This window comes from Mycteria americana, chromosome 4 (genome assembly GCF_035582795.1).
Source record: "Mycteria americana isolate JAX WOST 10 ecotype Jacksonville Zoo and Gardens chromosome 4, USCA_MyAme_1.0, whole genome shotgun sequence".
Lineage (NCBI taxonomy): Eukaryota > Metazoa > Chordata > Aves > Ciconiiformes > Ciconiidae > Mycteria > Mycteria americana.
The window spans coordinates 58,391,444-58,414,402 of record NC_134368.1 but is presented as its reverse complement, the minus strand read 5'-3'; the positions used below and the strand labels follow the sequence as shown (position 1 = coordinate 58,414,402).

Sequence of the window (22,959 nt, the reverse complement as noted above, 5' to 3'; positions counted from 1 at the left end):
TACTATGTCCTCAGTAATATTCATGTTACTTGTCCTGCATATGAGGATGAGTTACTCAATGTCAGTCCATTGGCTGTTTGTTTGTTTGTTTTCTTTTCCCATTCAGCAAGACTGTTCTCAGAAAGCTGATGTTTTTATTGGTGTTTTTATTAATCTTAGTAATTTATTGGTTAGACGAATTGTAATTTCAGATTAGCTGGTAACTGGTAATTCTCTTTCCTTTGACAGACCTGGGAAGATCCAAACCATACAGATAACACTACAGGATGCTGTGGGGATAATGATCCTATTGACGTTTGTGAAATAGGTTCAAAGGTTTGTCTTTATCAGGATTAATTTAATTTATGAAGGTTAATTTAATTGGTAACAACTTTTGGAAGAGAAGGGCAGATGGAAAACAAGTAAAACCAGTAATAGTCTCAGGGGATGACAACAGTATGAATAGAGGATCTGAGGAGGGAATAGGTAAGGAAATGGTGGATTTTTAAAAAGCAGAAAAAAAGCAGGATTTGGTAAAGTCTGTGTACTGGATAAAAGGGAAAATAAGAGAACACCACCCTGAAGTTCTTTGGCTGGACAGTGAGTTTTGGGTGAAGAAGGAGGGGGTTAAGATTTTTGGGAAAGGAAAAGTTTTCTTTCTTTTTCCCCTGTTAGCAGTACTGGAGCTAGGAATAGGTTTCTGAAAGATGAGGAAGTATGGCAGTGGCATGCACATAAATTTACAAGGTCAGACCCACAAAGGAGGTAGGTTTGAGTTTTCTCATGGGTGCAAACAGAAGTAGATCCCTCTTCTCTAGAGAAGAAGACAGGAACCTGTTGCAGTGTTGCAAAGTTAAGAGATTTGGAGTGGGTGGATGAAAAAGAGGTACAGCAAACACCATTAGTAGGTATAAGGGAAAGGTTTCACTGAAAGAAAATTCTACATATATCTGGAGGCAGCAAAGAATGGAGCAATCCTCCTTGGTATCAAAGATGGGGTTGTGAAACAGATGAGTTTGGAAGACGGATCTCTTGGGATATTTTACATAAGGAGAAATTTAATTGGTGACCTCAGTTAAGGTGGCTTTATTTGAGGAAAGGAACCTAAAGCTGAATTTCAAGGGATCCAGAAAGAGTTATAAAGGTAACATTATCTGGTAGGGAGAAGGTTCCCAAGAAAATGCAAAAAAGAGTTGTGCTGATATTTCTGGGGAAGGGGTGTACGTTTATATGTGTATATTGGAGTCTAGAGGAAGCAACAGCAAGAGATAGATTAAGACCAAGAGTTGAGAAAGTAGAGAGTCGAGAGGCAGGAAGGAGTTAAAAAATGAATATGAGTTACTTTCAACTTGCAGTTTGGGGTGAAGATCAAGAAGGTGTGGGGGAAGTAAGTAGAAGAGAAGGAGAAATGTTCTAGCTTGTGTTGTCTACTTAAATGCTGACTGGAGAACTGAGGGTTGAAGAATAACAATGGTGGGAGAAAGGCTAGTAGTGTTAAATAGATATGTACTGGGTTTACAGATCTGTCTTGCTATTCTGTTAGCTGCTGGTCAAAAATGTAATAACTATTTTGTCTGTAAGGTAAAAGAGAAATTTTACGTAGTGTTTCCCAAATCTCTGTGAGATTATGTTCCGTTTCAGATTCGTTCTTCTGGTGAGATTGTTCAGGTGAAGGTCTTGGGTGTTTTAGCTCTTGTTGATGAAGGAGAGACAGATTGGAAGATAATTGCCATCAGTGTGGATGACCCAGAAGCTCAGAAAATCCATGGCAAGTATTTGTATCTTTCTTAATGCAAGTTATGTCAGCAACTTGCACAGTAGAGTGGTACCTGAGTTTAGGCCACCCAGGACAAGAAGAGGCAGACAGCAGAAAGGCAAGACTTTTTTGTTGTTGTTTAAATCCTGTGCTTCCTTCAAGGAGGGCATATGTGCTTTCACACTAAGCTTTTGACAAGGTTCACTTGGATTTTCAAGAGGACCTGTCATGCAGAAAGTCTCTTTTGACTTCTGAAACGCAACTGCCTTAGAAAGTGACCTCTTAAAATTACAGGCTTATCTCCTCTGTAATAGTGCATATTTACCTACTCAGATTATATAGCACGTTTATTTTCCTTGTCGAAAGTGTTTGTTCCTTTTATATTTGCAGGCATTGTGTTGCATTCTGTAAAAGGGCTGTACGTTTCCAATGTTTTGTCACTTGTAACTGGGTTACTTCCAGGGTTTGTTGACTAGTATGAATGATCAAGTTTCACCTTTTAGCTTGAAAAGTTACAAAGTAAACTGCTAATGCAGCTCACCCTAATATCAGCTTTGATGACTAGCTGTGCAGGGGGAAATGTCCTGTCCAGGCTTGTCCTCTTTGTGACCATGGTTCTGGTATTCAAATGGAATTCAAGTACTAAAATGTGTCTATGTGAATAGCATGTGAGATGTAATCCTGCTTGCAGACTGTTCGATAAGAAGATGATATAGATGTGTTAAAACTGCAGGGAGTTAGGTTTTTACAGCACAGGTAAAGTGCAGCTTTTCTCTGGATAAATGGAGGTTCGCTTCCTCAAATGCAATGTTACTGGGAATCATGAGAATTAAGTGAGGAGGTTTGTCTAAAAGTTAGTGATTGTTATGAGACCAAAAACCATATATACTATCAGGTATGTACGATCAGAGGCTGCTCTTTGTTGGTAGGGAGCACCAAGGCACAGAGTGGCCTTTCTGTAGGAATAGGGCTATCCAGTAGCTTTTTAAGGAATTCTGTTTCTTGGCTATTGAGGCTTTTTCCTGGTTTCTGAATGTGAAGTAAGTGTATCACTGGACTGGCCCTTCATTCTCAGTTTTCTTGCAGGTTGCTTTCACATGGAGAATACTTGGCTTGTGGGGACAGAAGGGGAGAAGAGGAAATGAGGAAAAGGAAACTCTTGGGTTGATGCTGATTAAAATCATTGGGCAGATGAATTACTACATAGTGTTTATGACTCTCTAACTACTTTGACAGTTAGAGATTAAGGAGTTCAGTTTAAGGAAATAGTAAGTCATAGTTTGCTGTTAACGTTAGTATCAATTTAAGCCTCTCTATTATATGCAGTGAAATGTGATATAAGTGTCAGTAGTTAAAAGACAAGTAATTAGCACTTTATTTCTATACACTGTTCTGTTTAACTCTTACCTTTTTTCCTTAACAATTTCTGAGAGAGTTTAATCAAAAAAGTGGGTGAGAGAACTTAAAAGGAGTCCACTAAGTAGGGGCAAAACTGGGACAGTTTATGCCACTGGGTTAAGTAGCTCTATTTGAAAGCCTTTTGTTTTGGTTTTTTTTCAGATAATGACTGATTTGTCAGCTGTGTTACAGCTTTAATTGGTTTCAGAGGGGAGTAAGAGTTTTAGTCTTGTTTAAAAAAAAAAAAGGGGGGGGGGGGAGGGGGAATGGGCAGGCCATTGCCTGTAGTTGATTCCTGTGTGTATCCTTTCTTATCGGAGAATAGGTGCAAAACTTGAAGAAGAGAACTGTACTTCTGAGGTTCAGAGAAGTGCAGAAATATTTATCCAGTTTAATATGATTTCCCTTTGGGATTGGAGTTGCAGTCCAGGATTTACAAAAGGAAAGAAAAAGGAAAAAAAAAAAGCCCCCATCTGCTTTCACAAAACATGACTAGCTTGCAATGTTTAACAGCAATCCTTCTTCAGTCTGAAAACAAACAAATCTGTTGGAGTAGGCAGTACAATATGTCCTTTTATACTTGTTTTTCCCCCTTCCCAAAGAAGTTAATTTCAGCATAAAGGGATAGCGGCTACAGATAAAACTGGTATCTCCCTCAGTAATTGATGTACTGCTGTGTTACGGTGGTGGCCTCCTAGGGAAAGATGAGGCTAAGTGTTACCTTCTAAGTCTGTCCAGTCACTTTTGTATCATTTGCTAAACATTTCGAATTGGACTGAGAATCATCACATTTGCTTTCAGCTCAGTATGTGCACAGCCCCCAGTGAACATTTGGAAAAGATAATTCCAAGACACCAGAGAGGTGATTACTTGCAAACCCCATCCTGAGCCCGCGCAGTGTGTTAACTCCTCTTGCTGCTTTAAGCACACCCCAGGTACTCTGTATATTCTCCTTCTGGGATTGTGATCTTTCTCATAAGTGCAGTTGATTTTTCTGAGACTTCACAGAACTTAAAACCGAGCAGTCCCAGCTTCTGAGCTGTTCTCATTGTTTATTAATAGCACTCCACTGTACTGTGTCCTGCAGGCATTTATTGATAAATACTGGTTTAAATTGGAAACCCTGACTAAAACTCTTTCACACAGAGCAATGAGAAACTCTGGTTTATAGTGACAATACCCAGGAATGATAAGCAATGTTTAGCACCTATTCAAGTGGGAACTGTGTTATCAGTGGGAGTAGCAGGGGCTTAGTGTCTTTTTGGAAGGTAATCTGTTTGGAATTATAGCACTTAATACTGGTGGGCATGCAGACTATCTCACTCCAAATACAAGCTGTATGTCAGATGCAGATATCTGTATGAGAAAGTTTCTTTTAGACTAAAACTGGACATCTTCAGATTTATCTATTTCAATATGGTCCATCTTTGTGGCTACCTGAAAACCACTGTGTTGTGTTTCTGCTCAGGCAGTTGCTAGGCAGATGGCCATTAGCGGACCACCAAAGCAACTTCAGACCCAGCAAGGCTGGGAAAGGGCCTAAAACCTCCCTGCACACTGAAACACTGAATCTTGGGGGTGTAATAGGTCTGGCTGCTTTTGTTGTTGTTGCTTTTTGTTTGTTCGTTTTTTGTAAAATACTAGCCAGGAGAAGAAGGAAATTCTTGGAGTGGAAAGGCTGCTTGTCTGCTTATCTTGTAATTTGGATTGAATTTAATATATTGGAATTCACATACATATCTGATGTGCTTTACAAGGTTGGGCTCGGAAAGGATGAACTATATTTTCGTGCTGTAATTTGGTCTAAATGTGTATGGCATCTTCATGTTGGACAAGAGGTTTTGAAAATCACTGGCAGTTGAAGCAGGAAGTGTGGTTGAAGCAGCTTATGAAAAGTCTGACTCTCAAAAGGTCATTTTTACCTTCCCTGAGCAAACTGGACAAATCATGTATGCTGGATGGCATTTTGGAGGTGATTTACCAGCCTGGAATCTTAGCAGCCATTTTTTTGCTATTGCTCACTGGAAAGATGCCTGGATATATTCAACAGCAGTTGGTGATGTCTGCTGGCTTTGTTGCGCTACCATTTGCTGGCACTGGTGTAGTTAACTGTGCTATGTTGCCATGCTTCTTTTCCAATGTGCAACTCAAGATTGACTTTTTGAGTTAAGTGATCAAACCCTAAATGGCAAAAGCAAAGCATATTGCATACTTTGTACCATATATTGTTACAGACCCTTGCATGTGAGTGTATTTATAAGCAGAGAAGCAGCAGAGGCCCTGAAGACCTTTGTTGTGGATTTGTGTAAGCATTCAATATAAAGAAATTAATTATCTGTACTGAGGCTCCCCTCCTACCCCCTCACCATGCTGCACAAAATACACCAAATGCCTTTATATGGAATGTAGCTGCTGCTTCCTGTAAATGTTTATAAGATGTTATTAAAAACATATGTCCTCTTCCCACAGCCCTTGTTTAGAAAGCTTGCTGCAAGCATGTTGTTTTAGCTTTGCTTGCAAGAAGCAGCATCTGTTGTACTAAAAATGGTAGTTTTGTACAAATGCTTTTGTTGCTCTCTTTTGTAAAGCCAGATAGAACTGGGATCTGCGTTTGCATTGGCTCACTCCCTTGACAGAGAGCTAGCAGTAGTTGTTTGTGCCAGCCTCTAGAGATTTTCCGTATTGAGACTAAACTGCAACCCTTAATGTGATTAGCCATCTCTTTTTAACTCTTGGTGCTTAACTTCGGTGCCCAGAAAAATGAGACCTATGGTTGTATGTAGGCAGTATAAAGAAATTACTGTCTAGAGCCCCGTGGGTACGTGCTGATAATGTACCTGCAAGAGCCTGACCTTTCTGCTCTGTCACTCTGAGCAGGGCTTGCTTGCAGAGATGAAACCACGTTAGGCCAGCTACATGCCTGCTAATCCCGTACTTGCTCAGCCCCTTTTGACATGAGTGTGAGTACATAGCTCTAAGGGAAGGTAAGCAGTCAGGGTCAGAAAAAAGTGTCTTAACAGTGCCTGCTGCAGAAAAGACATCTAAGGGGTTTTGGCATTTTTTATCATAATATGCAGCTAGCTTCTATAGATACTAGTGCAGTAAATCACTGCACTGCTTATCATGATCTTTTCTGTTCACTTTCTTTGCTTACTCTTTTGTTTTCTGAGTATATTTTTTTCCTCCTCCCCCTGATACCCCAAAGATGCTGTTTGGATTTCAAAGTGGAGGACAAGCTGTCTTTTCAAGCTTTTCTATGGCACCTTTTAATGAACTGTAGAGGTGGCTGTTGAGTGGTGTGAAAGCTGCTGTTTTCCTTATATTTTGTGCTATGTGCTGACTCCACAGCAATGGGATCGATTTTTTTTGTTGTTGCACTGTTGCACTTTTTCCTGCTGCTTGCCACCAACTGCCATTATAATACAGATGTTTTGGTTGTTGTTTTGTTTTTTTTTTTTTTTTCTTCAATCATATAAGCTTCATTTGGTGCTCAGTAGCTGTCCTTCATAATAAAGAACAGTGAAGTGAAGCATGGGGATGAAGGAGGATAACTTGCAAGGAACCAAGGAAATAAAAGCAACCACTGTCCCCCTTACTAAGTTCTCAAAAACAGAATACAGCAGCTAGTACTTTAGGGGCCATGTAATGTGGTAGCCTGATTCTGTGTAGTCATTTTACCTAGGCAAGGTATTTTCCAGTAGAGAGAGAGTGAAAGTGAGAGATGATTCTATCCATGAAGATGGTCATCCCTGTCTTAAGGAGGTAATGAAAGCCTGCCCCAAAGCCTATTCTAGTATTTGAGTCCTTTAAAGAAATAGAAAGAAAGCCTATAAATAAGGAACAACAAATGGGGAAGGGCCCAAGTGTCAGTTAGTAGACAGTAAAGCACTTTTGATGAACAGTCTTTATGGGAATAGGTGGCAAATAACCAAGTAGGAGGAATGGAGAAGCGGAGTTAGGAGAGAAGTTTGCTGGAACAGGCACCAGAAAAAAGGAGCAGCAGTCTGAGAAAGTATGCTTCAATTTAAGCAGTGTCTGGAGATGGAGATCAGGAGTTCATGCACTGCTGGGAGCCAAGGAAATCGCTGCAGCAGTCTGGTTTGCTTTATAGACTTGAGGAGATACTGTCTCTTCAACAAGTACTAGAAATTGTGAGTTCAAACCTCGCAAGAGGAGGAGATGACAAGGGCTCAAGATAGGAGGAGGGATGCTCCCTTGCTTGGAGAGAACAGGATGATACACTGGAGCCCTGAAACCAATTTGAATTGGAGCTGCAGTTTTATTAGTGCCCAAATGAAGCATCTTGCCTCCGGCCAAGACCCCACCCTCTTCTTAAATCATTCCTTCTTGGTTGGTCCCACCCACCCCAGTGAAAGGCTTCTTGTGCTCTTAAACATGTATTCGAGCTAGAAGACCTGCTTCTAGCACAGCCTTATGTGCCCTTGCTTTTTTCTGGGATTCTGCCAGTGAAACTCCCTAATCTTTTACAGGCAGATGGCCAGCAGCCAAGTTCAAAATTTGTTTTACTCCGAGTCCATAAACACGTAGCCCTATTAAGTGCGTGCAGAAGCAAAAATTTACATAGGGTTCTTCAAAGTTTTATGTTTTATTCTTTGGGTAGTGTGTGATCCAGTGGAATTCGGGTGTGGCATCTATCAGATGCCTACGAACACTCAGCATATCTTCTCACATAGGTTTGGTCTCACAGTTCAGTCCACATGTCATCTCTCTTGGTCTACAGAGAATTGAATGGTCTGTAGCACAATACTTTTTCCCTTCTCTTACTGTTCTCTTTAGAAATACCTGAATGTCTTTGTTCAGGTTCACAGACTAGATTTTAAAAAGTCATTTAGGCACTTAAAGATGGAAAGCACATGACTAGGTGTCAATTCTGTGGACTAAACAACTCTGAAAATCTGTTTTATAGCGCTCGATAAACAGAAAAGTATCCATCAGGAATTGGTGCCAACCAGGAGGTGTCAGTGAGTGAGGCATATCTATGGGAGAAGAGAATGAAGTAGCCCAGCAGTAGGGAGAGAGAACAAGAGGGGAATTAGGAAGGGAGAAAGGAGCAAGTGACTTGCAAAACACTGGAGGAGAATAACACCATGGAAGGTGGCCTGGGCAGAGTGATGTTGTGAAATTGCTGGAAGACTGTGTGCAAAGGACAGCAATAAAAAGTCAGCTCCCATTTCCATCAGAAGTGACTGTAGGAAGGAAATAGATGGAAAGAAAAGGATTACACCAGCTACAAAAAGTACTTGGTTTCCGGAAAGGACAAAATCCTTTATTGTATCAAAATAAATTAAAATTGTATTGAAGGCTTTTCCATATAAAGATATTGCCAGAGAGTTAATTTGCCAAGGGACTGATAGGACCACCTTATTGCAAGTGATAGGAGTGATGACAGATGACATCTGATGACAGATGTCTCACAGGACAACTCGGTAAAAATTGATATGCACAGCAGAAGTAAACGTTTAAGATCATGAATTGCATCTTTGCTATAGCAGTATAGCCCTCAAGCAGAATTACTGTGTGACTGTTTGATCTCTCTGTACCCACTGGGGCAATGTTCATCTCTGCCTCCCAGAGGTGTCCTGCAAATGGCATGCATTCCTCTCTGTGTCCTGTTCCATCTTTGCATGGTAGGATTATAGAGGTAAAGGTAGAATTGGCTTATCACTGTGAGTATGCAGATGTCACAGGGTTATCGGCAGAGTTAGTGTTTAGGGCTCCTGGCATGTATCTGTCTTGTATCTAATGGGTTGAATTTGGAAGTAATGTGAGCAGAGGAATGCCTTTAATATAACTTGGAGAAGTCAAGCCTGTATTTTGTTTTGAGGTGCTGGTTTAAAAATCCATGTGTTGAAATTGTTTTTACTAGCTATTCTTTCATTATCAAAAAATGCCTGTAGTCCCTGCAGTTGCTGGGGGAAAAAAAACCTCACTGAATAATCTAAGTATTGCAAGAGGTACCTACTAAGATGAAAGCCTATAAATATGGAATTTTTGTCCTCTCCTGTCACAAGTGTGGTCCTTTTATTCATTGTCCCTTTGGGTCTTAATTAATGAAGGGCAGGAGGCAACTGGCTTACCTGTTTAGTGTGGTTGTGAAATTGTAATTTATCAACTATGGGCAGCTAATGTAATAAAGTGAAGTTCCCCAATGACTTTGAAAGTGCTCAGTGAAATCAAATTGCTTGCAGATCCTTTATGAGACTTTAAAAAATGAAAGTTACAAAAATAGTGAGTAAAAATCACAAGTCCTTTTCCATTTTTTTTTTCTTTTTAACCTACAGATATTGATGATGTCAAGAAGCACAAACCAGGTTACCTTGAGGCTACGGTTGACTGGTTCCGATTATATAAAGTCCCTGATGGTAAACCGGAAAATCGGTTTGCTTTTAATGGAGAATTTAAAGACAAGGTGAAGATAATCTGAAATTAAAGATGCATCTTTCTGTCATATGGCCTCTTTAATACATCCTAGAATTTTTGGAATTGTAAAGGAGGAGGTTTAACAAAAAGAATTTTTATATGAGGGATCTTTGAATACAATTTATTAGGCTAGGAATAAATCATGTTTGCTGTCTTCCACTTTATTCAGGGAAAATGCATAGGTTATTAAAAGAAGTCTGCAAAAAGACATTCAGTCCTAATCCTGATGAGACTTACACATCTGTATGTTTGTAGGTTTTTTCCACTGCATTTTTTTCTCCCTGTCAGAGGAACGAACATGTTGTCTTTTCAGGTATTTTTTCCGTCTTGATTGATAAATTTTCCTGACATTTTTTTAAGGCTATGCAGTTTAAGACAGACAATAGGTTGCAGATTTTTTCGTATTTGGTATTTGCTCAGGGTATACTTTTTCCTGGTAATTATGTATAAAAACATTTGAGCTGGTTTTGGCTTCAAGGCTGAAAAAATTTTTTCCCTTTTTTAGAAAAAATGAATGGCGTTTTAAACTATCTACAGTAAAAATGACCAGTATTTGAGAGTGGACCTGGGAATAGACCTTGCTGAAGAAAATACCTGGATTTTTCCAGAGGAAATTGGGTGTGATTTGAGTAAAAGTGCTTTGCAAATCATGTATTGCACACTCTCTGTAGACTATTCTTGGCAAAGAATCACAGGTTCCTAATGAATGATGTCTGTGTGTCAGCTAGTTCAGCCTTGCAGTGTGCTATCAAAGTTACAAAACACCTTCTAACCAGCACAGACAACTTTACATGTTTTGTCTGGTTAAAGAGATGCCCTGACTCCCCTCTGCACTAAAACTGTCTTTTAAATCAATCAAACGTAGAGTTGTAAGGCTTGATAACCTGATCTCTCCCCTGTTCTCCCAGGAACTGGGAGAGATTTTCCTGCTATGTAAAGCAGAGTGTTGCTCTGTAGTGACAGTTTAATAGCGTATATCCCTGTCAGGCCGTTGGAGTTCAGGCTTGAGGCACTAAGTGCCCCGAGATAGGTGGTTTGGAGCACTTGAATAATTCTCAAGCATTTCTAGAGACCCAGGATGTGGCAAGTCGGCTGTGGCTGTGCTCCAGCAGCTCTGGTGAAGTTCACAATGTTCCGGTGGCATTTTGCCAAGTCGCTCCTTGTTAGGAAATGTGAATGTTCTGTTGGCAGCTTTCTGCAAGCCAGTCTAGATATCATCATCTAGACACTGAGGACTTATTTTACTTTATTTTTACTTTTTTGAAGCTTTTTCATACCCACCCCCAATATTACATTTGTTTTTAAACAAACAAAAACTGTTAAGCAGCTGATATGTTACGTTGTTGCAAATGCTTAAGTACATGGTTGGGCAATTGATGAAGTAAATGCAAATTTTGCCACTAGAGGGGAAACATTAACTCTGACCCTGATATGCAAGTGTAACAGAGGAGTTATAGCTCACACACTTTGTCCCATTTAGGACCTGGTACAGTTTTCTACTGCTGTAGGTGTCTGCTTAGCATCTAGTGCTGATTTCAATTTTTTTGTGCAGCCTTCGTGTTTTCTGGCTGCGGAATGAGGGGAAGTCCTGAATGTATTGCCAGTGTATTTGACAGATAGTGAAGTTTGTTTCATTTCATAAAAAAGGGTGTTATATTTTCCAGAAATTTAATGAGGCCTCAAAGGAGACCCCTTAAAATAACACATGAAACAGTATGTTTTAATAAACTAGTTCTGTGGCTTTTTTCTGTTTAATAACATTTTAAATCATAAAACTTTTCCTTGATGTAAACTAGGATTTTGCTGTTGAAATTATTAAATCCACCCATGAATACTGGAAAGCTTTGCTTCATAAAAAAGCTGATGGAGGTACTATTAAGTGGTAAGTATCCAGTCATGTCTTTTCCTCTTTGTATTGTGCTCGTACTAGTGGTATTCAACATGTGGCAGCTGTGCATGAACTGCTTAGATTTTTTTACTTCGCAATGTCAGGAATACTCATGGTTTTGATTGATAATTAACTGATAATATACTATGATAGACTAATTGCACTTTGATTTACTGGTAAGTGGTTCCAAAAATATATTGATTATATAAAAGTGACATAGATTACTTCAGCTTTTGAGAAATGGCCCCAGAGTGTGTGTTCAGGATCATTTTGGGAGAATCTCTGTATTCCATGCAAATCCTCTTGTCACTCTTTATTCCATCCTTCCATGCTGCATTGCTGTGATGCAAAATTCTTTTGCAGCTTAGCATTCCATCTATTTTAGTTGTTCTCTTGAATGAGAGAACCAAATTATTGTTCTTTACTAGCCTTTGGCCTGATCTAAATTAAAATAGACTTTATTAAGCTCTCTGGACTGGTTTGCATTGGCAGTTTTGGCACCAGAGGCCCTGAAGACCAGGCAGGTGTCTTTGCCTGGTGTTTTCCAAGGGCTGTAGATTGCCATTAGCTAAACCAGAGGGCAAAGGCTGTGGGGGAAGCTGTGCTCAGGTAGTCACTGTTGTCTTCTACTTTATTGGGAAAATGTGACTTTCTCTTTCTTGGAGCTGATTGAACACCTTAGCAGTTGGACAGGTTGATAGTTCTACTTTAGCATGGCAAGAATACTGTAGGATAATATGCAAATTTTGGTCTTGATAATTTCAGAGTCACTTTGAGCTTCATGTTGACAAAATTAAAAAATAATTAAAATTGCAGTCTTGCTTTGAGGAATTGAACTTCTTGCCATTTACTGTGTAGGACCTTAAAAACCCGTGACCAAAGTCACTTTTGGTGTGAAAGGATATATATTCATAGGGAAACGTTTCTGCAAAGTATTTGGTCCCAGAGTTTGTCTGCTCTCTGGAAGCAGTACAGGTATCTGCTGCTTTATGTAGGAGCAGAATTTTGACCTGGTTTTTTTCCTCCTTCTTGTTAAATACTGCAGGCAGGTTACTGCAAACCAAGGGTGGCGTGCCACAGAATCTGGCCAACCTTCAAGGCACAAGAGATGGGGATATTCACAGCACCTGTGCTAGCCATTTAGGTGTTCTTCAGCTCCCTCAGGAAGTCCCAGTTTATCTCTGCTGACTTTTTGGGGGGATTTAGTTTCTTAACTGTGGTCCTCTGAACTGCACCCAAGTTAGCTACCAGAAGCACTGAGTGTGAGCACTGCTTGCATTAATACAGAACATATAGCCTAAAAACCCACTCAGACCCAAAGAAACAAAGAACACCCCTCCACACCCCCATTCCCTTCCAGCATTACTGGTTACTTCATGTTTTTGACTTCCTAATTTCTTGCGGATACACATTTCTGAGCTCTATATGTGAAGGTGTTTTTTTCCATAGGTACTTAATTGTGTGTGTGTGTCTTCCACTGATTGATAAAACATGTTTTTAATTTTATTTTTCAGCACAAATGTTCTGGTGAGTGGCAGCCCGTTTTGTTGCAGTGAGGAGGATGCCCGATTGATAGTGCAGTCGGTAAGGATAATACTTTTTTCCACCGTGTTTTTTTGAAGTGATTAATAGGAAAAGAAGAGCAGCTCCAAAACTGAAATAAAGTAGCTAAACTGAAATGGTCCTTAAACAAAAATTTAAGGCATAAAGTAAAAGCAAGAGCACAAAGGCTGTGGGGGAAATATAAGCATTATAATATAAACCTTTCATTGCAGTGGTCCAATTGTGCTTTCTGGCAGGTTCATTACTGTTCTGGTGGGGGTTTTTTGTTTTGTTTTTTTTTTTTTTTTTTCTCCCTCTGCAGTGCTGTTTCTTCTGATCCTGAATAGCAAGATGGACTGCTATTTGTATCTAGCCTGCTGTCTTCTCTGTCTCCCCTGTTGCCATGAGTTACCACCCAGTGTTAGAACTCATTGACTAGCTGACTGTAGTCCCTAATCACTAAAGGGATCCTTTGTTTGTCTACTTGCATAATTAAATGTATTGCTGTAAGAGAGGGGGATGCTTTTTTGAATGTTTCTTAAAGAATGCCTGTCATATTCTGAAAATTAACATAAAATTAAAACATGCAGGTTTCCTGTTCAGGCGAGAAAAATGTCCTGCAGGTCTGATGCTTTCATGTGCAAATGCTAGCGGAGGAGAATTTCTTCCATTTTAAAATATGCTAGTTTGGATGCCAGAAATTAAGCAAAGTTACCAGAAATTACATGGAGAAAAGTACCCCCAAGTATTACTTTTTTTTTAAACATATGCCATGGTTGAGCCTGTGTTCATGACCTCGTGAGCATGGCAGGTATTCTGCGCATGTGCATGGCTGCCTAGGCAGCCAGTGTTTTGCCCCAGTAGTCGCAGTAATTATGCAAGTTCAGGTGTCAAAGGAGACACCGTCCACTGTCTGTGTAGTTAACATTCCAATAGCGTTTCTAGTAAGAATATGTTGTCCTGGGTGATGTTTTGTCATAAGCAAATAAGACTGTCAGTTGCAAAGAAAAGTTGGTTTAAGTCATAAAGTGTCAAACCTAACTGTTTTTCCTATTCAGGTCTCTTGCTTTCAGCGCTTCTTTAAAAGTACCTTTATGGTTGCACTTGTGAATGTTGATTAATAGGACTGTAAGTTTTAAATGAAAGAAAAACTCACTTTGGAATTCAAATATGTTTTTAGACGTCAGGCAAATATTTACCTCCTCTATGCTTTCAAATTTAAAATAACTTTTAGTGTTTAAATGCAACTAAAATTTCAAGTTCAAACATATTTGGATGGTGGCAAACCTGCAAAGGAATACTTCCTTTTGTGTTCTGTGCTGTTTGTACTTTGAAGTATGTAGAGTAAATAATCAGCTGTTTAAATCAGCAGTGTCTTATTTTGTCTCTTAATAAGAAATGAAAATTTTTCCTGGTTTTTGGGGGGGAGGTTAGTAAAATCGGTTCATAAAATAGGTACCTTATATCAAACTTTAATGTCTTTTTTTATTATGAGCGCTTGCCTTCTTATCAAATATAACTTTCTGGCGTTTTTGTGCCTCACGTTATTTTCTTTAAGTGATACTGTTTTTGTGAAGTTGTCATCACATACTCCTTTCCATCATTCTGTTTCAGTTCAGTCTAAGTATTTTAATTGTGTCTTTGTAGGCTACTGTCTCTTGGTACTTTTCAAACAGGGAAAAGATGCAATACTCTTTTAAATACTGTTCATACTGCATGCAATTTCCAATCTGCGATAACTAATAAAAGTAAAATGCTCTTGAAATATGAATAGTGGGCAGTCAAACTCTAAATATAAGCAGGGAGGTTGACTTGCTCATTTTAAGCAGGTATCTTTTTGTCTAGTACACTATGCTGCCCACTTTGGTTGTCAGGCATTCATCTCTTTCAAACTGAAGTGAAAGTACGTGAGTGTTGGCTGCAGAATTTTAATGGCTGTGGTAATTTTAAATGAAAGCTGCCTGTGTCTGTCTGGGGTTTTTTTGTTTGTGTTTCTTGGTTTTTTTTTAAACTAAAAGCAGATACATTTTATTCTAATTTAAGTCCATCTATTAACTTCTGGATAAAAACAGAAGAATGAAAGCTGAGGTAGAGATTTTTGTATGCAAGTACAGTGAGAACATATTTTGGCTACTGCAAAATGCCTGAACTACTTGTGCAGTGAGAGCTGGTTCCCTACAGTTCTGTTTCCTGGGTCAGACTCCACTTATGGAATTTTTGAGTGGGTAATAATTGCCTTAAATCAGGTATATTGAGTTGTCAACAAAAAAAAAGAAACAAAAAAGACCCCCAAAAGGCTATACTCAGTATTGTTATGAACCAGTTTTTATGGTGAGAGAACTGTAACTAAGAACCAAATGGAAAACAAACAAATCTTTACCAAATGCTTACCAAATTGTGCACTAATCAGAATTTCATATAGATTTTGATTGGGTAGTTCTCAATGTAGTCCTGTTGATTTCAGTAGGATTTATTGTGCTATTATTTGACCTAGATGTGGGACTAGAATGGCTCGTCTGTGTTGGGGAATTTCCACTCTACTGAGCTAGTTTCTAGATGGTGGTTATGTGTACTGTCATCTGTATTGGTGGCAAACTAGGAATGATTCTACAGCTGGTGAAGTTGCCATGTCCAGTCAATCCCAAAGAGACAGAAGATAATCTGTGCATACGGAAACACATACTGAACGTTTGAACCAGCCAAAATTACACCAGACCCCTGCAACTACAAACCCAGTTGAGTTTTAACACTAGGTGGTTAAAATTTCTGAATAGCCTCTGAAATTTGTTTCATCTCTTTCTCAGCTCCAGTGTTAGTATATGTTGAAAACTAAACCCAGGAGGAATAGAGCTTTGTAGCTGAATGTGTTGGTGCTAAGATGTGCTGTTTATTTCGGGCTTTTAAGTGTTGCCATCTGTAAAACTGACCAGGACAGCCAAAGCTTTGTTTAACATTAATCCCAAGAACTGCTTGCTCACTTGCTCTGTGAAGAAGCTGCTGAGGACTTTGCAAGTTGGAAAATCTCCAAGACAATCTATATATAGTTAGTAGAGCAATGTTTCTCAGACTTATCACATAATTCTTCCCTTATAATACTGGAAAGTGAACTAGGAGAGCTTTGCCAGATGAAGTCTCTTTTGATAAAACGCAGAACAATGTCTTAGAGGGGGAAGTATTTGGCTTTTCCTGATAATTTTAAAAATCTGAATCTGTATGCTCACTAATGTGTTTCAAATAATTCAGATCTAAGCAGGAAAGTCTGTTAACTGCCTTTCTCCCTACATGTTTTCTGTGAGGACATCTCCATTTGGGACCCAGCAGACGCAGAATTTTCTGTTCAGTGGCCAGTTGTGAAACAAAAGATTGGTAGGGGTTTTGCTCTGTTTTTTGGGGGTTTTTTTTGCCTGTTTGTTTTGGGGTTTTGTTTGGTTTGGGTTTTTTTAATTATTTTATTTATTTATTTGGTTTTTTAAACAGTGTTCCAAATGAAAGGGTTGTGTAGTGAACAGATTCCTCATTCAGTGGGATGAGTTTTTAATCTGTTCCTGGTGGGAAGGTGCTGAGTCCTTATCTCAAACTTTCTGAGCAATTATCTCAGAAGTGTCAGGCACCTTCTTATACATGGTGACCACTGGTTCTCCCTGCATTATGAGATAAAGCTTTGGTTTTACTGGAAAGGGAGGGGATGGCCTGGTGTTAAGGCCTAGAAGACACTTTCCATAGAGCACAAGAGTTCTCAAATCCCCATGTGTAAGAATTCAGGAAAGGACAGCAAGAGACCGGTATGGCTGAGTCAAGACCTGCTGGTCAAAATAAAGGGCAAGAAGGAAATGCACAGAAACTGGAAGCAGGAACAGGTATCCTGGGAAGAGTATAGGGATGTTGCCGGTTGTATAGGGACAGGGTCAGGAAGGCCAAGGTGTGGCTGGACTGAACTTGGCAAGGGATGCAAAGAATAAGAAGGCCTTCTATAGGTATGCCAGCCAGAAAAGGACGGTCAAAGAAAGTGTACCCCCTCCACGAACATGACTAGCAAACTGGTAACAACAGCTGAGGAGAAGGTTGAGGTACTGAACAACTTTTTTAACTCAGTCTTCACTGGCAACCTTTCTTCCCATACCTCTTGAGTGGATGGACCTCAGGGCAGGGACTGTGGGAGCAAAGTCCCTCCCACTGTAAGAGGAGATCATGTTCGTGACCACCTGAGGAACTGAACATACATAAGTCTATGGGACCTGATGAGATGCATCCCAGAGTCCTGGGCGAATTGGCTGATGTAGTTGCCAAGTTACTCTACATGATATTTGAAAAGTCATGGCAGTTGGATGAAGTCCCCAGTGACTGGAAGAAGGGAAACATTGCACCCGTTTTTAAAAAGGGTCGAAAGGATGACCCTGGGAACTACTGACCTGTCAGCCTCACCTCTGTGCCTGGGAAGATCATGGAACAGATCCTCCTAGAAGCTGTGCTAAGTCACATGGAGGACACGGAGGTGATTCAAGACAGCCAACATAGCTTCACCAAGGGCAAGTCTTGCCTGACCAGCCTAGTGGCCTTCTATGATGGAGTGACTATATCAGTGGACAAGGGAAGAGCTACGTATGTCGTCTATCTGAACTTCTGTAAGGCCTTTGACATGGTCCCCCACAACATCCTTCTCTCTAAATTGGAGAGAGATGGATTTGATGGATGGACTATTCAGTGGATAAGGAATTGGTTGGATGGTCGCATCCAGAGAATAGTGGTCAACAGCTCAATGTCCAGATGGAGATTGGTGATGAGTGGTGTCCCTCGGGGGTCTGTATTGGGACCAGTACTGTTTAATATTTTCATCAGTGACATAGACAGTGGGATCGAGTGCACCCTCAGCAAGTTTGCAGATGACACCAAGCTGAGTGGTGCAGTTGACATGCCTGAGGGTCAGGATGCCATCCAGAGGGACCTGGACAAGCTGGAGAAGTGGGCCCATGTGAACCTCATGAGGTTCAACAAGGCCAAGTGCAAGGTCCTGCACCTGGGTCGGGGCAACCCCCAGTATCACTACAGGCTGGGGGATGAAGGGATTGAGAACAGCCCTGCAGGGAAGGACTTGGGGGTACTGCGGGATGAAAAGCTGGACATGCAATGTGTGCTTGCAGCCCAGAAAGCCAACCATATCCTGGGCTGCATCCAAAGAAGTGTGGCCAGCAGGTCAAGGGAGGTGATTCTGCCTCTCTACTCCGTGCTGGTGAGACCCCGTCTGGAGTAGTGTGTCCAGCTCTGGAGTACAGGAAAGACATGGACCTGTTGGAGCGGGTCCAGAGGAGGGCCACAAAAATGATCAGAGGGATGGAACACCTCTCCTCTGAGGAAAGGCTGAGAGAGTTGGGGTTGTTAGCCCAGAGAAGAGACGGTTCTGGATAGATCTTATTGTGGCCTTTCAATGCTTAAAGGGGGCTTATAAGAAAGATGGGGACAGACTTTTTAGCAGGGCCTGTAGTGATAGGGCAAGAGATAATGGTTTTAAACTAAAAGAGGGTAGATTCAGACTAGATATAAGGAAGACATTTTTTATGATGAGGGTGGTGAAACACTGGAACAGGTTGCCCAGAGAGGTTGTAGATGCCCCGTCCCTGAAAACATTTAAGGTCAGGTTGGATGGGGCTTTGAGCAACCTGATCTAGTTGAAGATGTCCCTACTCATTGCAGGGGGGTTGGACGAGATGACCTTTAAAGGTCCCTTCCAACCCAAGTCATTCTGTGATTCTAAGATCTGGATTATGTTTGTCATGCTGGCACATCCTTTCAGACCAGTCACATAACCCCCCTGTGCAGGTAATTATCCTGGGTAAAGTAGGAAGAAGAATACTGGTTTTCCCTTCTCTCCTCACAGGCTTTGACCTGCTCTTCACTGGATCAAGCCCCATGCCTGCTCAGAGGCAGGCAGGCTTGCGAGGGAATTTCATACCAATGCAGCTCAGTCTGAGTGCTGCACTGTGCTAAGCCTGGCTGTGCAGCTTTTGGGTCAGTTTGCTTGCCTGCAGGGTATGGCAAAGTTTTCATTAATGTCTTCATGTGCTGTTAAGTAGTGGCAGGAAGGGAATTCCACCTGTTGGTGTGGAAGACATGGGTGGTCACTGTGCAGCTTTGTTCTCCTGAAGCTTCAAACAGCTGTAAACCCTGCCTTTGAGGTTGTTTCTCTTTTGCATGGTTCACCTAAGTGATTACTCCTGGGGTTATCTGCTTCGGTAAGCGTAGTTGGGGTGGGCTTGTGTCATGGCAAAGGCCAACATCGACGTGTCTTTTGCACTTGATTTGTGTGTGCGAGTGAGCGTGGCAGGATTCCTTGTGCTGAGATGCTATCTGCTTTTTTCCCATCAGTTATGTCAGTTGGAAAACTTGTCTGTTTGTGAGAAGCTGATGGAAGGGCAGTGTAGGATTGTTGCTGTGCAAGTAACTAGCATCCTCATTGTGAGGCAGGTTGCTTCCAGCTGGTGTTAAAACTGGCTTTAATTTTGTCCTTCAAGTAATAGGACGAGACATGCTGTGTAATACTGCGATTGAATAGTGGTGTATCTGGCTTTGAAATAGACCTGGACTTACAGACCTACATTTTAAAATGATTTGTCACTTTCCACAGAACTGAATCCTACTCTGTCAAAATGTGATTGTGAAAGAGTTTAATTACACATTTATTTAAAAATGTTTGCATATATGTAATGTAAATTGTGTGTGTGTATATATATTCATGTGCATACCTTTATACTGAAACATGTATATTAATGTAACTGGAAAGGCATTTTTACTCTTTAGTATGTAAACAGCAAACCCTGTTATCCTCAAAGGCAATACAGTAGGAAAATCCCCTTTACATTAGGCAAGATGTTAATCTACCATTCATTATTAGTGTGTTTGTTTTGTCATTTATGAGCAACCAAGAAATTCGTACAGTAGTTACAGGGGGGAGGGGGGGAACCAAAACAGAAAGTCTGTAAGGTAGAGCATTGTCCTGTGGGGGCAACAGAAAGTTCTGTTTTTATTAATATCTCTTGAATTCACCAGTAAAATAGCTTTGAGTTTGGGTGCTACCTGTGAAACGTTAACTAAACACTGATATGTTGGTTTGGTGTTTTCTTTTTTTTCTTTCTTTTTTTTTTTTTTTTTAAGGCACCAGTGTCTGTGAATGGAGATTCTGTTTCCCCAGAAGGTACGTTTTTCCCCGAAATGCCATGTGGTTTCTTTTATCGTTTGCTTTAAAAATTGACATAAAAACTATTGTGTTGAAAAAAGATGGTTTTGTGCATGTGAGAATAGTAGCAGTTATATTCTATCAGACTGTAATGCTTGAACATGGGCAGAAATTCATGGATGGTTTGTAGGAGAAGATTACTTCTGAGTATGAGTGAAAGTATAGTGCACATGAAACGATGAGAAGGCTAAATTTTTCTGTCATTGATCATGGAAGGCAAATGCATGACACTTACCCTTTTTAAAGGAGAAAGGTTGCTTTGCCTTAGTTTTTGTCATTGCTTACAGTAGCTAACTAATCAAATAAATAGCCCCTCTTTCTAAAAGTGACACAACCATACTTAATTTTCAAGTGTAAGTTCTAAAGACAAAATTCTCTCTTTCACTGTTAAGACTGTTTTTCATGTTAACAGAACATGTGTTTTTCATCAAGAAATAAGAATGCATCCTACATTTTCATTTTTGTTAACTACTTTAGAAAAAAAAAAAGGTATTTTTCTACTGGCAGGAACTATAGAGAAGACATACATGCTTTTTGGGATGGAGGGAGTTACAGAAACACTAAAAGAAACTTTGTCATGAGTTGAGTTCCAGATTGTTTGCAAAGTAACATCTGTGTAGTCTGTGTCATGGGAAAGCAAGTTGCATTCCATTTGCCCTTATATGGCGTGCCAATAAATAGCATTTATTTACTGAAGTATTACATCTCAGACCTCTGACAGACAACTGAACATAATCTGCCTGATCTTTGATGTTTTCCAGGGATGGTCACGTCGGTGTTGTAACTTCTTGCAGGATCATTTCAGTCAAACTGTTAAAGTGAACAGATATTATTTTGAGGCTGTGCTTTACATAAGCTGGGGATAGAGCTCACCCAGAAGTATTGTTACGGGAGATGAGATAGCTGAAAGGGCAGAATGTTGCTTTTTCAAGTGTTTGTGTCTGGCTAGTTGTATAGAACTAATGTCATTCTTGATGTGTGTTTTTTTTTGTTTTAGTTGATTCCTGGCACTTTTTTCCCAAATGATCGTCAAAGTGTTCTGAAGCTGTATCATCAAATCTTAGTCATCCCTTTTTTGAAGACAGGCCAAAGCACTAATTGTTGGGTTCCTGTTGAAACAACTTTTCAACTTGTGTAAACCTTCTCTCATGTAAATAAACACTGACATTATAAAATGAATGTTTCCTTTGTATGTCTGTCTTTGTGCAGGGTGGAGCAGAGAGAAGAGGACTTGCTTGTTTGTTTCTGAATCTCAGAATTCCAGAATCGCTCTTAGCCTCTCATGAAGTGTAGTATCAAATGAGATGGGAGATAAGGTGTCTTCAACCTTGTTCTCCAGATTTAGGGATAATCTAGCCATCAAGTGCATAGAAGACTGTGCTAATTTGTATTTTAGGGCTTGTCTGGCCACCCTGACTGTAATCCTTTTCAAGTAGGCAATAATCTTTATATAATAGGCTTAGCAGTTTACTGGGTTCTTTAATATGCAACTGTCCACTGTTTCCTGAGTTGTATTCGCTTTTGTGCCCAGTTGTCTTTGCATGCTTCATAGAGTTATGAGGAGAGCATGCTTGCTTTAAAAAAACAAATACAACTTTACTCCAAAGAGTAATTCAACTAGGAAGGGCTAATGCCATAACAATTGAAGTAAGGATGCATGTGTGCTCTCTGTACTGCATCCTGTTTTGATAACTTGTGTGTTTCATGACACAGGAAGAGTTTTCCTTACGGAAAGATTCCATTTTTAGAATTGTGTATGCCTGAAGGCTTTTGATAGTTCCTTATTCGGTGAGACAAGATTAATAACATGTGTAGAACTGAGCTTTGTGCTTTCATGGTAAAAGTATCTGCCACTTTCTCTACTGCAGGATTACGCCTGACCTGTCTGTACCCACAGTGTTCGTTAAAAACAAAACCAAACCAAAAATAGCCAGCTGATAAGTAGAAAGAAAGGAAATGATAATATAGACAGACAGCTTTATCCAGCTTATTACTGAGACCAAAGGTGAGCGTTGTCTGCTTTGTATGACGACTGAAACAAAAGTTTAATATTGCTAACACGTGATGGAAATAGAAGAGAAAGAACTGAAAAAGTTAGGCTGTAGCTTCCCATATAAGACTAACTTTTCCTTACAAAGAATAAGTTATTAGTAAGAAAGCTTTCACCTTTGGGAATGTTTCTTTGATTTTAGGAGATGACCAGTTTTAGAGACTTTCTTCTAGAATATTGTCCAGTGTATAAGCACCAGTCACTTGGGAAGTCTCAATTTGGGCCTCAGCACTTAGGAGTAGATGGAGTTGTCCTGTCTGCATAGTTTTGCATTTTTTTATACACAGAGTTTAGGTGTGGTATGGAAAATGCAACATAAACCTCAGATATTAAGGACTACTTTTTTTTTTAGTTGAAATATGTTACATCCAACATACATTTACAATACTGATTTTCCATACTTTATTTTACACTTTAGAATTCTAAGTACATGCAGCATTATACCTACAGATATAATATCCCTTTTTTAAATAGAGTAAATGTTTCCCTAGTGTCTTGGGTTCATGTGCAGCCTCTCAGTATGAGATTACTCTGGTTAGAGGTGAGCTCTTGTAGAGTGCAGAACAGCTGTTGTATTTGCCCGTATGGTGGTACATCTAGGAGGCTTACTGTTTTGTAAAGTGCTTAGGGACAGCTGGACAATGAAGGGCACTGTGTAAAATCAAATTAACTTCCCT

The 22,959-nt window shown here is 40.0% G+C and overlaps 1 protein-coding gene and 1 long non-coding RNA gene across 6 annotated transcripts in view; both read left to right on the top strand.

Annotated features, from left to right (window-relative positions):
• Nucleotides 1-21,424, top strand: part of PPA2 (inorganic pyrophosphatase 2) — a 38,845-nt gene extending 17,421 nt beyond the window's left edge. For all 4 annotated transcript variants that reach the window (XM_075500668.1, XM_075500665.1, XM_075500667.1 and 1 more), the window contains 7 exons: nucleotides 229-315; nucleotides 1,621-1,747; nucleotides 9,436-9,563; nucleotides 11,371-11,456; nucleotides 12,977-13,046; nucleotides 20,151-20,190; nucleotides 21,230-21,424. In XM_075500668.1, the coding sequence (XP_075356783.1) occupies nucleotides 229-315; nucleotides 1,621-1,747; nucleotides 9,436-9,563; nucleotides 11,371-11,456; nucleotides 12,977-13,046; nucleotides 20,151-20,190; nucleotides 21,230-21,258 (567 nt within the window). In that variant the 3' untranslated portion in view covers nucleotides 21,259-21,424. The remainder of the gene's footprint in view (nucleotides 1-228; nucleotides 316-1,620; nucleotides 1,748-9,435; nucleotides 9,564-11,370; nucleotides 11,457-12,976; nucleotides 13,047-20,150; nucleotides 20,191-21,229) is intronic.
• Nucleotides 1,759-9,411, top strand: LOC142409318 (uncharacterized). Of its 2 annotated transcripts, none has more exons than XR_012775571.1 (3): nucleotides 1,759-3,003; nucleotides 3,935-4,068; nucleotides 8,061-9,411. It is a non-coding gene; the product is annotated as an uncharacterized LOC142409318 (long non-coding RNA). The 2 variants fall into 2 exon arrangements; XR_012775570.1 differs by having other exon boundaries at nucleotides 1,759-3,013.
• Nucleotides 21,425-22,959: the final 1,535 nt, after the last annotated feature.